At 40.4% G+C, this 13,498-nt stretch overlaps 1 protein-coding gene across 2 annotated transcripts in view; it reads left to right on the top strand.

Moving 5' to 3' along the window:
- TPP2 (tripeptidyl peptidase 2) overlaps positions 1-3,657 on the top strand; it is a 596,335-nt gene extending 592,678 nt beyond the window's left edge. For both annotated transcript variants that reach the window (XM_078658083.1, XM_078658084.1), the window contains one exon: positions 2,849-3,657. In XM_078658083.1, the coding sequence (XP_078514209.1) occupies positions 2,849-2,938 (90 nt within the window). In that variant the 3' untranslated portion in view covers positions 2,939-3,657. The remainder of the gene's footprint in view (positions 1-2,848) is intronic.
- Positions 3,658-13,498: the final 9,841 nt, after the last annotated feature.

Genomic DNA, 13,498 nt, shown 5'->3' with positions numbered 1-13,498 from the left:
CCACATCAACCTGTTGGAGTTGCGGGCGATTCGTCTAGCACTGAAGGCATTCCTCCCCTCTGTCCGGTGGAGTGTAGTGCAGGTGTTCACGGACAACACCACCGCCATGTGGTACTGCAACAAACAGGGCGGGTGGGGTCGTGGACCCTTTGCCAGGAGGCTCTACGCCTCTGGCAATGGCTGGAACGCCAGGGCGTGACCCTGGTGGCTCAACACCTGGCAGGTTCTCTGAACGCCAGGGCGGACGAGCTCAGCCGTCGGTGCATGATGGATCACGAATGGCGTCTGAACTCGGACGTGGCACAAGGCCGCTTTCAGCGATGCTGAGAGCCTTGGTTAGATCTATTCGCCACCGACGAGAACGCGCAATGTCATCAGTTCTGCGCGTTGGAATTTCCAAGGCGGCACTCGCTCGGAGACGCTTTTCGTTTCGAGTGGAGTTGCGGTCTATTGTACGCCTTTCCGCCTATACCACTTCTGCCCAGAGTGCTGAAGAAGATCAAGCGCGACCGGGCACAAGTCATCCTTGTGGCTCCGGACTGGGCACGAAGGTACTGGTATCCAGAGCTACTCAGTATGTCAGTCGATCCCCTGGTTTGTCTGCCTCTTCAGGAGAACCTTCTGTCGCAGCAGCAGGGGACGGTCCTCCACCCGAACCTGTCCAGTCTCCACCTCCATGCTTGGAGGTTGAGCGGCAACAGTTGAGGCCATTTGACTTGCCTCCTGAAGTCTGTAACGTTATTCTGGCAGCCAGGCATCCCTCCACAAAGTCGGTATACTCCTGCAGGTGGAACAGATTTGTGGCATGGTGCACAGCAAAGGCTGTGGATCCTCTTGCTGCCCCTCTCTCTGAGTTTCTTCTCTTCCTTCTTTCTCTTGCCCAGCAGGGCTCTGCTCTGGGCACTATCAAGGGCTACCTTTCTGCCCTTTCAGCCTTTCTGAGGCTGCCTGATCAACCTTCTTTGTTCAAGTCCCCTATTGTAAATAGACTTCTAAAGGGCATCACACACACTTTCCCTCCTGTTCCGTTTGTGATGCCTCAGTGGGACTTGAACCTGGTTCTTACGTTTCTGATGTGCGCTCCCTTTGAGTCACTTCACAACTGTCCTCTCCGCCTTCTTACTCTGAAGACTGCTTTCCTGGTTGCCATCACCTCTGCCAGGAGAGTGAATTAGCTCCAGGCCCTTTCTTGTACTCCACCTTTCCTTTCTGTCCATCCGGACAAAGTGGTGTTGCGTACTAAGCCATCTTTCCTGCCCAAGGTTGTCACAGCCTTCCACATCGGGCAGCCTATCACCTTGCCAACCTTCTTCCCACCACCGCATCCCTCTAAAGAGGAAGAGCGGCTCCACCGTCTGGACCCAAAACGTGCGCTCTCATTCTACTTGGATCACACACGCCAGTTCCGGGTGGATGACCAACTCTTTGTTGGTTACGTGGGCGCTAAGAAGGGAAAAGCGGTACACAAGCAGACCATCTCCCGGTGGATCATCTTGTGTATCCAGGCATGTTACTCCTTGGCTAAAAAGGAGCCCCCTGTTGGATTGCGGGCTCATTCCACCCGAGCCACGGCGACTACAACTGCCCTGGGTCGGGGAGTGCCCTTACAAGACATCTGTCAGGCAGCTACGTGGGCATCGCTGCACACGTTTGCAAGACACTACTGCCTGGACAGCCAAGTCCGGAGGGATGGCTTCTGTGGCCGTTCCGCCCTCCAGGACTTTCTGGTGTGATTATTGGTTCGCAGACCCACCACCTGGGTTGGTATTGCTGGGGTATCTATTCTAAGGTAAGGAATCTATCACTAACGTGTCTCTTTCAGATGCACGAGTTACTACTTGTGTAACGATATATCTGTAAGAGACATTAGTTAGTGATAGATTCTTTACCGACTCACCCATCCTCCCCGTTCTGCGAACCGATATCTAGGGTTAAGGTCATCCCCTTCAGGGCCCTAGTTTCAATGGCACCAGTGTTGGTTTTTAAACCACTTGGATGCTATGGCATGTCCCTGGAGTCCATGTAAATTCCATTGAAATCAATGGAAACTCCATGACGAGTTACCCTTGTCATTAGCATCCAAGTGGTTAACATGGCTCAGCGCTTCTTGCGCAAAAAAGCTGTGTCTAAGAACTGACGTCAGCACGCGGAGGCGGCGTCTAAGTACTCTGACGACGTCATCACGGCGCCCACGATGCACCCGGAGCCGCAGACGACGCCTACCGACGCGCAAGGGTACTGCTACGCAAAAATATTCCGGATCCAGTCTGACGCCTGGGGATATTCTAAGGTCAGGAATCTATTCTAAGGTAAGGAATCTATCACTAACTAATGTCTCTTACAGATATATCGTTACACAAGTAGTAACTTGTGCTTCACTGCTATAGTGCCTATGGCCATTTATGTATCTATTTATATAGCAATTAATATGCCTGTGAGTCCATCCTTTCTTTTTTCTCCTTCCCTTTTTTTCCCCCCTTTGGTTCAAGCTCCTTCCTTTGTCTTGACCAACGTTTGTAGTTCTGAATATTTCCTCACAGGGACTTGTTCTACCCCCAAAACTTAACATCTGTCTGACTATCAATTATTTTACTAGTCATATAGTCTCATCAAAGTATAAGGCTTGGTTGCTAGTAGGTCAAAATTGGAAGCAGTACTGCTGATTTTTAAGAGCAGAGAAATGAAATGTTCAAATTTCAGATTTATTTTGGTAGAAAATAACAAAATCCACCAGTTTTTGATTACTACTATCTCCAAATTCTTTGGGAACCCTAGTGTGTGAATCTAGATGTATGAGAAGTAAAACTTCTGGTAATTAAGTTTAATTTATGTTTTTCTTTTCATACAGGTTATGAAATATCTTGGGTGGTCTCACTGCGCATCATTTTCTGAAAATTGGCTTCCAGTGATGTACCCTCCGGATTACTGTATTTTCTAAACGTCTAAATATGCCATAACTAAAACATTTTTATGCTGAAGTTATAAAACAGAAAGAAAAACGTTTTGGTTTTTTACTTTTTTTTTATAAAGCATGTTTAGATTCATTGAAGGAAACTGGTTATTAAATTGTGCCGTATTTATCAGGGTTTGCAAAGGGGTCTGGTCTGACTTGTTAAAACTATGGTGGAGAGATATACTTGCATGTATTGTAGATTGATTACTGTAACTTTTAACTTCAAACCTATGAAAGTTCTGAATTTTACATGCCAGAGAGCTTCAACTTGTTTTATATTACAATTATGTAAAAGCCTTAATGTAAGCTATGTCAACAGTAGCGAGCATAATTTATTTATTAGGAAAAAAGCAATGAAATGCTGTTATCTGCATTATTGTTTACATTTTGAATTCATCAATCGAGAAATCTGTGTTCAGTATTTTCAGTCATTGAAGCCTATGTGCTTTTATAAATCTTGACCTGAGATTTATTTCAGGTTAATCATTTTAAATACACCTATTTAAAGTTACTAAGGTTATTATACTTTTACAAATGCAGGTATACAGTATAACTCTTCTTAATCAGGTATTGTAAAGTTAGAGGACATTGTTTTTACATAACTGATGGAAAATACAATAAATGTGCTAATAAATTAAATGCACTCTGATACCTTAAACATTTCTTTTATATAATTAATAAACTGAATATTGAAAAGCCATAAAGTTATTTTTACTTTTTCAAAGTGTATGAAGTAAGTGATTGTTACCAGTAAACTGTTTTATTTGGTTTAGTGTGTTTCAGAACATGTAGTATGACTGGTGTAAGAGTGGAGTATGCCTTCTGAAATGTTGGTTATACTGATAATATTTTGTTTGTGTATTATATCTTAGATTTAATTATTGTATTCCTAGAGTATATTGCTACCGTTATTTCCAGATCTCTCAATTACACATTTCAGGCTCCAGAAAGACGTAGACCTTCACTTCCCATAAACCTATCATCTCTCCGTTGGAGGATAGTTCCACAAATCATCTTGAAGAGTGGCACATCATAGTAAATGACAATGGATGCTGTGTATTGCGCAAAATGGGCATGTTCTTTGGATCATTACAACACTGTAGCACTGTTGAGTCCCATGAAAACAGTACTCCAATTTCAGCAGGACTGTTTAGAAAAAGAAACAACCATACTTATGTAAAAATAAACTGTGTAGCCTGTACCACATTCACGTGGAGTGAAACACATTTACTTGTTCAAAAGAAAGGTCCAAATCGGAGATCATGCACAAAATCTCATCTATCTCTATTTAACCGCTGAAAAGGTGTTTGGCCCTCGACACGATGTATTACCTTTAGGCGACTTTACATAAACATGAAAAATCAAAAATACAAATAATATTTAGGCCAATAAAGAGAGTTGGTGAGTATTTTAAAGGATTTTATTTTCTTAGTTGAAAGTGAAGTTTTTCCGACCCTTTAGTCATTAGTCAAATGTCAATCCGGTTACAGAATTTGGAAATTAGGAAAAATAGCATTAATACAGAACATATTATAGTCTGCATATAAGCAGTACATGTAGAAAAGAATATTTGGCGCAAAATGTCAGTCAAAACTCTTAAAGAGATTCTAAGAAAAGAGTGAGTCTTGCAAGGATAATTAATAAATGGCAAAAAACTCCCATAAAGAGAAATAAATGCATAAGACAAATGAATCCTTTCAATAGTTCATTATTCAAAGCATAAACTTAGAATTTTAGCATCTAAATCTGTTCTGAGAGGCTGCTCCTGAAAAGGCCCCTCCTTCACAGACCACAGAGGAATGTGATCTGCCTTGCCAAAAATATGACGTGCAAGGACTTCTCTGAAAAATATGAGCAAGAACCCCCACCTCTCCTCGGACACAATCTCCTCCCAGGCTGCACCCGCGACATTTCTTATACCTAACCCATGTGATGTCTGATCTCATCTGCCTCTTCTCCTCTCCTCCCTCACAGACTAAGGCCCAAGGCTTAAAGAGAAGCCAGCACGCCCTCTAAGAGGCATTATTTATACTTTCATTCTTGGCTGACTATACTAATAATGATACAAGTTTTCAGTAAAGCTTGTACCTGATTGGTTAGCATAGATGGCATGAGGGTCTCCCCATTCTGTTCTCATTGCATATTCCAAACCATACCGGTTTTAACAAATGAAGCGTTAATGAGTAATACAATTATATGTTTTAGCAACATTTGCTAGAAAAAATGTTTGTCTATTTCTTCCTTCCTGTCACATCGCACGCAGGAAGGACACATTCCACAACACTGATACATTGGCAGGGTAACAAGAATGTACAGTTCAGTGGCCTTGACTCCTTCGTGTCTTGAGGCACTTGGCAGTCCTGCCCATGCGTTTTTCATCACGATTCTCAGCCATGCTGGATTCTTAGGCAGCCATTTAATGGTGGGCCCGTAAACAAAAACAAACATAAAAAGAGTTAATTTTATGTAAATAAACCCATTCTGTTTACCTCTCCCATACTAACACCTGTATAAATGATTACATAGCAAAAGCTATTAGTTTAAAGCAGCTTTTATTATTTGTGCACAACATGCAAAAAATGTGCAATGTACAACATAGCATAAAACATGCCCTAGTGTAAATTTTCAAAGCGCACACAGTTAATACATACTCATAGCAACATGCTCTAATGTTTTGGATAGCTTTTCATGCAAAAAGCGTTTTGCCCCCATGTAGTGATGGTGCATGGTTAATTAACACACATTAGAAAAAGATGTGTTATGAACTGAATATACATGGTCTAAATATGCAACAAAGCCAAAGTCTCTTACGACAGGAACAGGGGTGTAGATTAAAAGAAAAAGAGCTGGGAAGAGAACACATTCAATAATTATCTTTAAAGCTAAAAAAAAAAACACTGAAATAACAAGTTTTTACCTACACTGAAAAATCACATGTTACTTCAGCACAAGCATTTCAGACTGACTAGGACTCATTTCATGTCTCAAATGCCGTGTGTTTCCACTTGTACCAAAATGTGCATGTCAATTCAAATGCAGTCTGTCTGAAGCACCAAAAATAAAGCAATGCCTGACTCCCGGTGAAATCTGAGCGCCATCAATCCACCCTTTTGATGATCTCAAATCATAATACCTCAAATAATTTGTAAATCATCACACTTATTTAATTTCACAGGTGACTTTTTATTGCAAAAGCTGAGCATATAACACGTTTACTTCTATTTCTAAGGCAAGCACAAGTCTTGTCTGTAATCAGATCATATATAGCCAAGCTCAAATGTTTAGTGTAGAGTTCTGTAAGTAGCTTCATGGAACTGTTAGTCTTCTCTAAAATAAGTAACTAAAATAATAAAAGGAAAATTCAACAGGACAGTTTCAGCATTTCTTTGCTCTTTGTCATCAGCTTGCCATCAGTATGGCTCATACAGTGTGGCATTCTGTACTTTTTCCATGCAGATGTAACCACTTAGGTGCTGAGAAACTCTGACAGAGCACCATCAATCTTTTGTACTTTTTTTCAACCTAAGCCTTTCACTGTTATTTTCACTTTGATCAGATTCAGATGTTTCAGCACAGCATCTCTCAGATCAAAGTCGTTGCACCATCCATTATGCAGATCTTGTGTAGCTGCTGCAATCTGGGGAGAAACTGCACACTCTACATCAAACAGACCTTCAATGCAATGGCTAGTGTTCTCATCAGTGTTTTCCACAAGTATATTTGCATATGCATTTTCAAGCCACTTCGGTGATGCTGAAACAGTCTTTCGCAAAAGGTAACCCTGTGCTGCCTTTGTGTTGCTTTATTATTCTTGAAACTTCAGGCAGATAGCTACAATCCATTCCTTTTCTATCTGTTGTTCTGCACTCATTTTCTTTGAGATCTCACTATGAAACTGGCAATCTATACCTGGGCATCAGTTTTTGCAATAACACATTTGCCACTATGCAGTTGTCACTTTTCTCAAAAACAGTTCTGATACAACCCTGTTGTTCTGCTTCTGAAACATTTTCTTGAGGCTCTTTTAAAACACCTTTGAAGATTCCATTGAATGTATATGCTAACAGAACACAACTTTGTGCAACTGAATTAGCATTTCGCTCTCCCATGTCAATAGTGACTCCCAATTGAGCAGGTACACTGCATGTTATTGTAAGAGCAATCAATTTCGAATTTTGGGCCTAGGTAACTACTGAAAGCCATGAAGCTTTGATCACATAATGCATAAGGAGCACAGCATGTGCTGCTTTTAATCTGTCGTTGTTATCTTTCAAACATGGGCCATCTACAAAATGGACATTGTTGGGCTGAATCAGACGTTCATCCTTAAAAGTCTGATCTTGGCTTTATGCTTATTTTCATGGCATTAAGACACTCCTATTCAGTTTTATCACAAACCAATTCATTTGCTGACATTTCTGTGAAGTTCGGGTCAAAGGTCATTGGAAAATACATCACAGACCTTTGAAAACATTCAAGTATTTGAATAGGCACTGAGAGAGCGCAGCCCTCCCTCTCACTGCAAATCAGTGTATTTTCTTTCAAATAAATTTTCATTCCTAGTGCTGGGGCGCAACATTTTTTCTCTTTCAACTCTAGGAATGCTTTGGTGCAATTGTTGTGCAATGGAAGCGGATCAGACACATCCTTGTGTATCAACCTCAGTAAAGGATTAGCCACCAGGGAAAGGTTTAGTAACCACTCTCTACAGCAGCTAACCATTCCCAAAAATTTCATGACTTCTTACTGAATTTGAGGTGGATTCATCTGGTGAATTATTTCCTCTCTCTCTGGTGTCACCTTTCTACCTCCCTTTCCAATTTTGTGTCCCAGGCATTCATTTTCTTTTTGGCAGTACTCCTGACTATTCTCATGCAATGGCACTGTGACATGAACTTGACAAAAATCAATAACAGTAAGCCATTCTTCAGCCATGGAATGTGAAAAAATATATTGTCTGGATTCGGTACCATGGGACAACATGGAAAAATTAAGACATTTTCATTAATCTGGCATCCTTCTCTGTGAATTCTCTTATTTCTTTGTTTATTATTTCTTACAAATCAGAAGGTAATTTTTCAACTGTCTTCTGAAAACGATGCTACAACTGTCTCTTGTTGGGCCATTATAAAATGTACATTCTCATCAGGAATCTGAAAATGAACATTATCTGGTGTACAGTAATTTGTGCTGTTTAATTTGCAAAACAATTGTTTTCCTGCTAGGCCTGAGTCCCAAACAACAATTTGGCAAATTTCCTCAAATTAGCCTATTTTTGGTGCAGTTTCTTCTAAAACTTGGTTTGTAATTTCTTTGTTTAAAACTCTTACAACTAAGTCTGGACCTTCCACTGCTATCACAATGGACTTGGTATATTCAGAATTGTGAGGGTTAAAACTCTCATTTTCACACACAGCAACCTGTTGAACTGGGTTCTGATTTTGTCTCTGGAAATAATTCACATTTGCTCTGGACAACTTATTTAAATTCATTTTAGCATTTTCCTTATTTTGTGGGACCATCTGTGCTTGCAAATTCCTGCCCTTGGTACCGGTTTCTGAACTGACATTTGCATTTGCTCAACTGGAATATTTTGCAACTGCATTTCTCTGTTTTTGTGCATCATGTTTAAATTTACATTTCTTCTTCCAATGCTCAAATCTGGTATAAAGATGGCAAAAGGACCCCTTTTCCAGCAGTACAACATCCATACCTGAATTTGCACAGACCAAAACACCTATACTTCCATCCTGTGTTCTTTTAATCTGTACCCAATCAACATCCTTTGCTGGCATGATTTAAACAGCAGGGACTGTTAATTTCTTCATGTTCAAATGTTGATTTTAAAACATTAAGCTGTCTCTCTTTTTCAGGGTCTGGGTTAATTTGTTCCCCTATGCTCTCTATCTTTTTAATCACTGCTGCTTCCTCAAAGCAGGTTTGAAAAATTCCATTTTCAAATATATTCATTTTATCCTGGGCTGCAGATGTTGTAAAGGCCCCTTTTCCCCACCTTTCAGTGCCGGGACTGTCTGGGATCATTTCTGTTCAGTAATCTACATTGTGCTTCTGAAATAAACACTGACAAAATCACTCCTTCCGCAGCTTTCTGAACCTTTTGAGTAGGGACCATATTAATTGGGACAGTCATAATTTTTCTAGACATTATCTGTGCATCTGCAGTTTGCAATTTTTGGACTGAATCAGTCACATTTGAAGCAGTAACACCAGGAAGTATTACTGTCAGTGCTGAATCGACAGGTAGTGGGTCAATTGGAAATATCTGCACAGTTCTCTCAATCTGTGTTTCTCTCTGTTTAACAGAAGCAGTAGCCACTGTAGTACTTGTTGGCACACTATTTTCAGTATTTTTAATGGGAAACACATAGTGGCGGACACTTGTTTAACAATGCATCCATTATTTCATCCCCTGAATCATTATTTATTTAAAGCTTTTTGTCATCATTAATTCCTTTCTCCTGCATCAGGTGCTTTACCTTTTTATCCCCACTTGCTTTGTCTCTTACTGTCTTTTCCCACATGCTTAAAGCCTCAAATTGAGCAGTTCTAGATGGTGTCTTTATTTCACATAACACGTCCCTTAATTTGTCAATAATTTGCAACTCAAAACTACCATCTTTTGGAAACCTCAAAGGACCGTCTTTTTCAGTAATTTGCACCATTGGTGAACCCACATACATGACGTTTGTCCCAAATTGGTAGCATCACCAAATAAAAACACATTTTTCACTTTACCTCCACACAGTTTCTTTAAACCTTCAAACATTTTCATTTCTGCAATAGTTCAATGCAATATTTTTTCTCCAATGCGGTCAGTCTCAATTTCAGTCAGTTTTACTCCTACTACTGACCCTCTCAACTGCAGTATTTTTCTGAGTTTTCTTTATCAAAATTCTGTTTATAACAACATAAAACATTTGCTACTCTGTCTGTTCTACTAAATAAAGCATAGATTTATTTTTACTGCAAGTAACGCATTCCGCTTACTCTTCACAAAGTAAGAACTTCTGTTTCCTCTTCAAACACTGCAAGTAAATCCCTTCTACTTACCCTTCGCTCTAGCTCAGAAGAACCTGCTACTCCTTCAGTGTTATCCTTTCTTGGTGATATAACACCAAAGTTTCACCAGCGAACCCTTTGCTATCAATCACACTCACTTTTACACAGAAAATCGTCCCTAATTTAACACTGCCAGCCCTACCTAGCTTCTCAGTGTTATTCCAACAGACGAGTAACCTCACTGCAGTGTGGCTTCCATTTACCACCCGCTATTGCTTCCCGGGATTTCCAAGTATCACTGTATCTGTGTTTCCAGACAACATAAAACAAGACACTAACTTTTCATGTTAAGAACATATAATCAATAAGCAAAAACAACATCTGTCCTATGAAATTACCAATATAATCAATAGCAGCATCAATTCAAATGAGCAAAATTTCACCAACAGCCAAAACCCTTACTATTTTTTCAACGCATACCATACCTTCTAACACAGTAACAACATTTCACAAACCTATTGATACTCACACCACTCCAGCAATCGCCTTCTTGCATGACCTTCCTGTACTGCTTTGCCAGTCTTCAGGTTCTGAGCATTGGAACAGGAATCAGGACTTGGACATTTATCTAACTTGCGCAATTATTTGACTTCCCTCCTAAGGTCAATGATCCATTAGTTGAATAGTTGATGGTGATATCAATAATCCTTAATCGCCAAACTAATCAATAATGACATCCTCTTGCTACCAGAAACGGATCCATCGGTAATTTCACAGTAATTTCTCAATACAAAACCTCATCTACCTCTATTTTACCGCTGAAAAGGTGTTTGGCCCTTGACACCATGTATTGGTATACATGTATTCAGGAAACTTTACATAAACATCCAAAATACAAATAATATTTAAGCCAATAAAGAGAGTTGGTGAGTATTTTGAAGGGTTTTATTTTCTTAGTGAAAAGTGAAGTTTTTCTGACCCTATATCAATCAGGTTACAGAATTTGGAAATTAGGAAAAATAGCATGAATACAGAACATATTACAGTCTGCATATAAGCATCACATGTAGAAAAGAAAATGTGGCGCAAAATGTCAGTCAAAACTTAGTTTCTAAGAAAAGAGTGAGTCTTGCAAGGCTAATTAATAATTAATGTATGGCAAAAATCTCCCATAAAGAGAAAAGTGCATAGGACAAATAAATCCTTTCAAAAACTAGTTAATTAATCAAAGCATAAACTTAGAATTTTAGCATCTAAACCTGTTCTAATCAGCTGCACTCTCTGCCCTCGTCTGATCAATCTGAGAAAAGCTGCTCCTGAAAAGGCCTCTCCTTCACAAACCACAGAGGAATGTGATCTGCCTTGCCAAAAATATGACGTGCAAGGACTTCTCTGAAATATATGAGCAAGAACCCCCACCTCTCCTCAGACGCAATCTCCTCCCAGGCTGCAGCAATATCCTCCCAGGCTGCACCTGTGACATTTCTTGTACCTAACCCATGTGATGTCTAATCTCATCTGCTTCTTCTCCTCCCTCTCAGACTAAGGCCCAGGGCTTAAAGGGAAGCCAACACACCCCCTAAGAGGTCATTATTTATACTTTAATTCTTGGCTGATTATACTAATAATGTTGCACGTTTTCAGTAAAGCTTGTACCTGATTGGTTTGCATAGATGGCATATGGGTCTCCACAAGGTCACATTGCATATTCCAAACCATACCGGTTTTAATATAGGAAGCGTTAATGATTAATACAATTATATGTTTTAGCAACATTTACTAGAATTTTTTTTTTGTCTATTTCCTCCTGCCTGTCACATCGCACGCAGGAAGGACACATTCCACAACACTGATACATTGGCAGGTTAACAAGAATGTACAGTTCACAGTGGCCTTGACTCCTTCGTGTCTTGAGGCACTTGGCAGTCCTGCGCATGCGTTTTTCAGCACGATTCTCAGCCATGCTGGATGCTTAAAAGTCGAAAGGGAAAAACAAGGGAACCCTACTCACTGAGGAACCAGGGTGCGTAAATTATATAAGAAACAGCGGTTCCAGTGGAATGATATACTTATTTGGTATAGTAAAGCATAATAGCCTATGTAGTATAAGGGTTATAGTGATGTCAGAAAAAGAAGAGCAACCAACAACGAAGGAATTCTCAGCAGTTCAATTGTATTTCCAAACACAATTCAATATTATATACATTAACAAGATAATTGCAGTGCAGGGGTGTCCCCAGTGTATCATAAAGAACCAAAAAAGCTAGACAACATTAAAGTGATTCAGTGTGACAATATATACAAGGTTTCATAGCAATGATTTGTAGAAGGAAAGCAACCGTTCTGGATATTTAAACAGAAGGGATAGACAGACACTATATACAATCGTAAGTGCTGTATGCAAAGTTTGCTTCCTTTTTATCGTCAACGGCGTTTTGACCCTGCTCAGGATAGAGGGTCTCGTCAGGACCAAGGGTGGGGGGGGACATCTGGATTCAGCAGTGCTAAGTCACGTCTGGAGTGAGGTGCCAACCGTGTGAGTGAAAAGAGTAAAAAAGAATTACTCACAGTGAACCCAGCCGGGTTCGCTGGTAAATGTGACTGGGCACTCAGTAGATACTAGTGTGTAGCGCGTTCTCGTTGGAGCGCATTGATGCTTCTTGAAAGAATCGATGTGGCCCTCTGAAGGGCGGGCGTTACCTAGGTTGATACCTTGTGTAATCAGCTGGATGGCTACAGAACAGCTCGAATCAATCCATCTGCTCCCGTGTCGGTAACACCTGCCCTTCAGAGATGAAATCTGAGCTCCATCAGTTCCAATTTCCGGGAATCCCAGGGAGCATCTTATATTTGTAATGGAGAAGTCACATGACTATAATACAACTTTGTCCTCTGCCCAAAGTTTGCCCTTCACATGTTTATGGCTGTAATGACGGTTCAGCTGCAGAAACAGCAAATCTTAATTTATCCCTACCTGAAACACTGGCTCCTCGAGTCCAGAAAAGGCATTACAAAGCTTCTAGACCACAGTATAGCATCTCAGTCACTGAGGCCTCCAGGTAAATGTTCTGAAATTTATGAATCTAATCCAAGTTCTCACTTGCCTTGCCACAACATTAGAATCACTCCAAGGAAAGTTGTTCCTTTAGAGGGCAGCATAGGTTGAGATATCCAGGAATTCATCATCTACTGAGCACACATACAGTATACAGTTTACAGCATGTCCAATCTTGTTTTTCAATTTCATCGTGCATATTTATTGCCCCAAATACTAGACTACGTATGCAACTCATGTAACAAGGTCTACAGGTTCAAAGATCCAAGGTGGAGGATTCTTGGAAGGGCCAGTGTCCACTCTCCGAAGCAGTGAGGCAGTCCCTTCTGTATAGTTGGACCAGCATCTAACAATGGGCCTCTCTGCATCAGCATCGACCAACATAGTCAATTGTTACTGGTGCAGTCTTGATCAGATGTGGTGCTCATCCAGGCGCCCCTGCTGATGCAAAAGCTATGGTCAAAAATAAA

This window comes from Lissotriton helveticus, chromosome 8 (genome assembly GCF_964261635.1).
Source record: "Lissotriton helveticus chromosome 8, aLisHel1.1, whole genome shotgun sequence".
In the NCBI taxonomy this organism is placed as follows: domain Eukaryota; kingdom Metazoa; phylum Chordata; class Amphibia; order Caudata; family Salamandridae; genus Lissotriton; species Lissotriton helveticus.
This window is presented reverse-complemented; position numbering and strand designations above follow the sequence as displayed.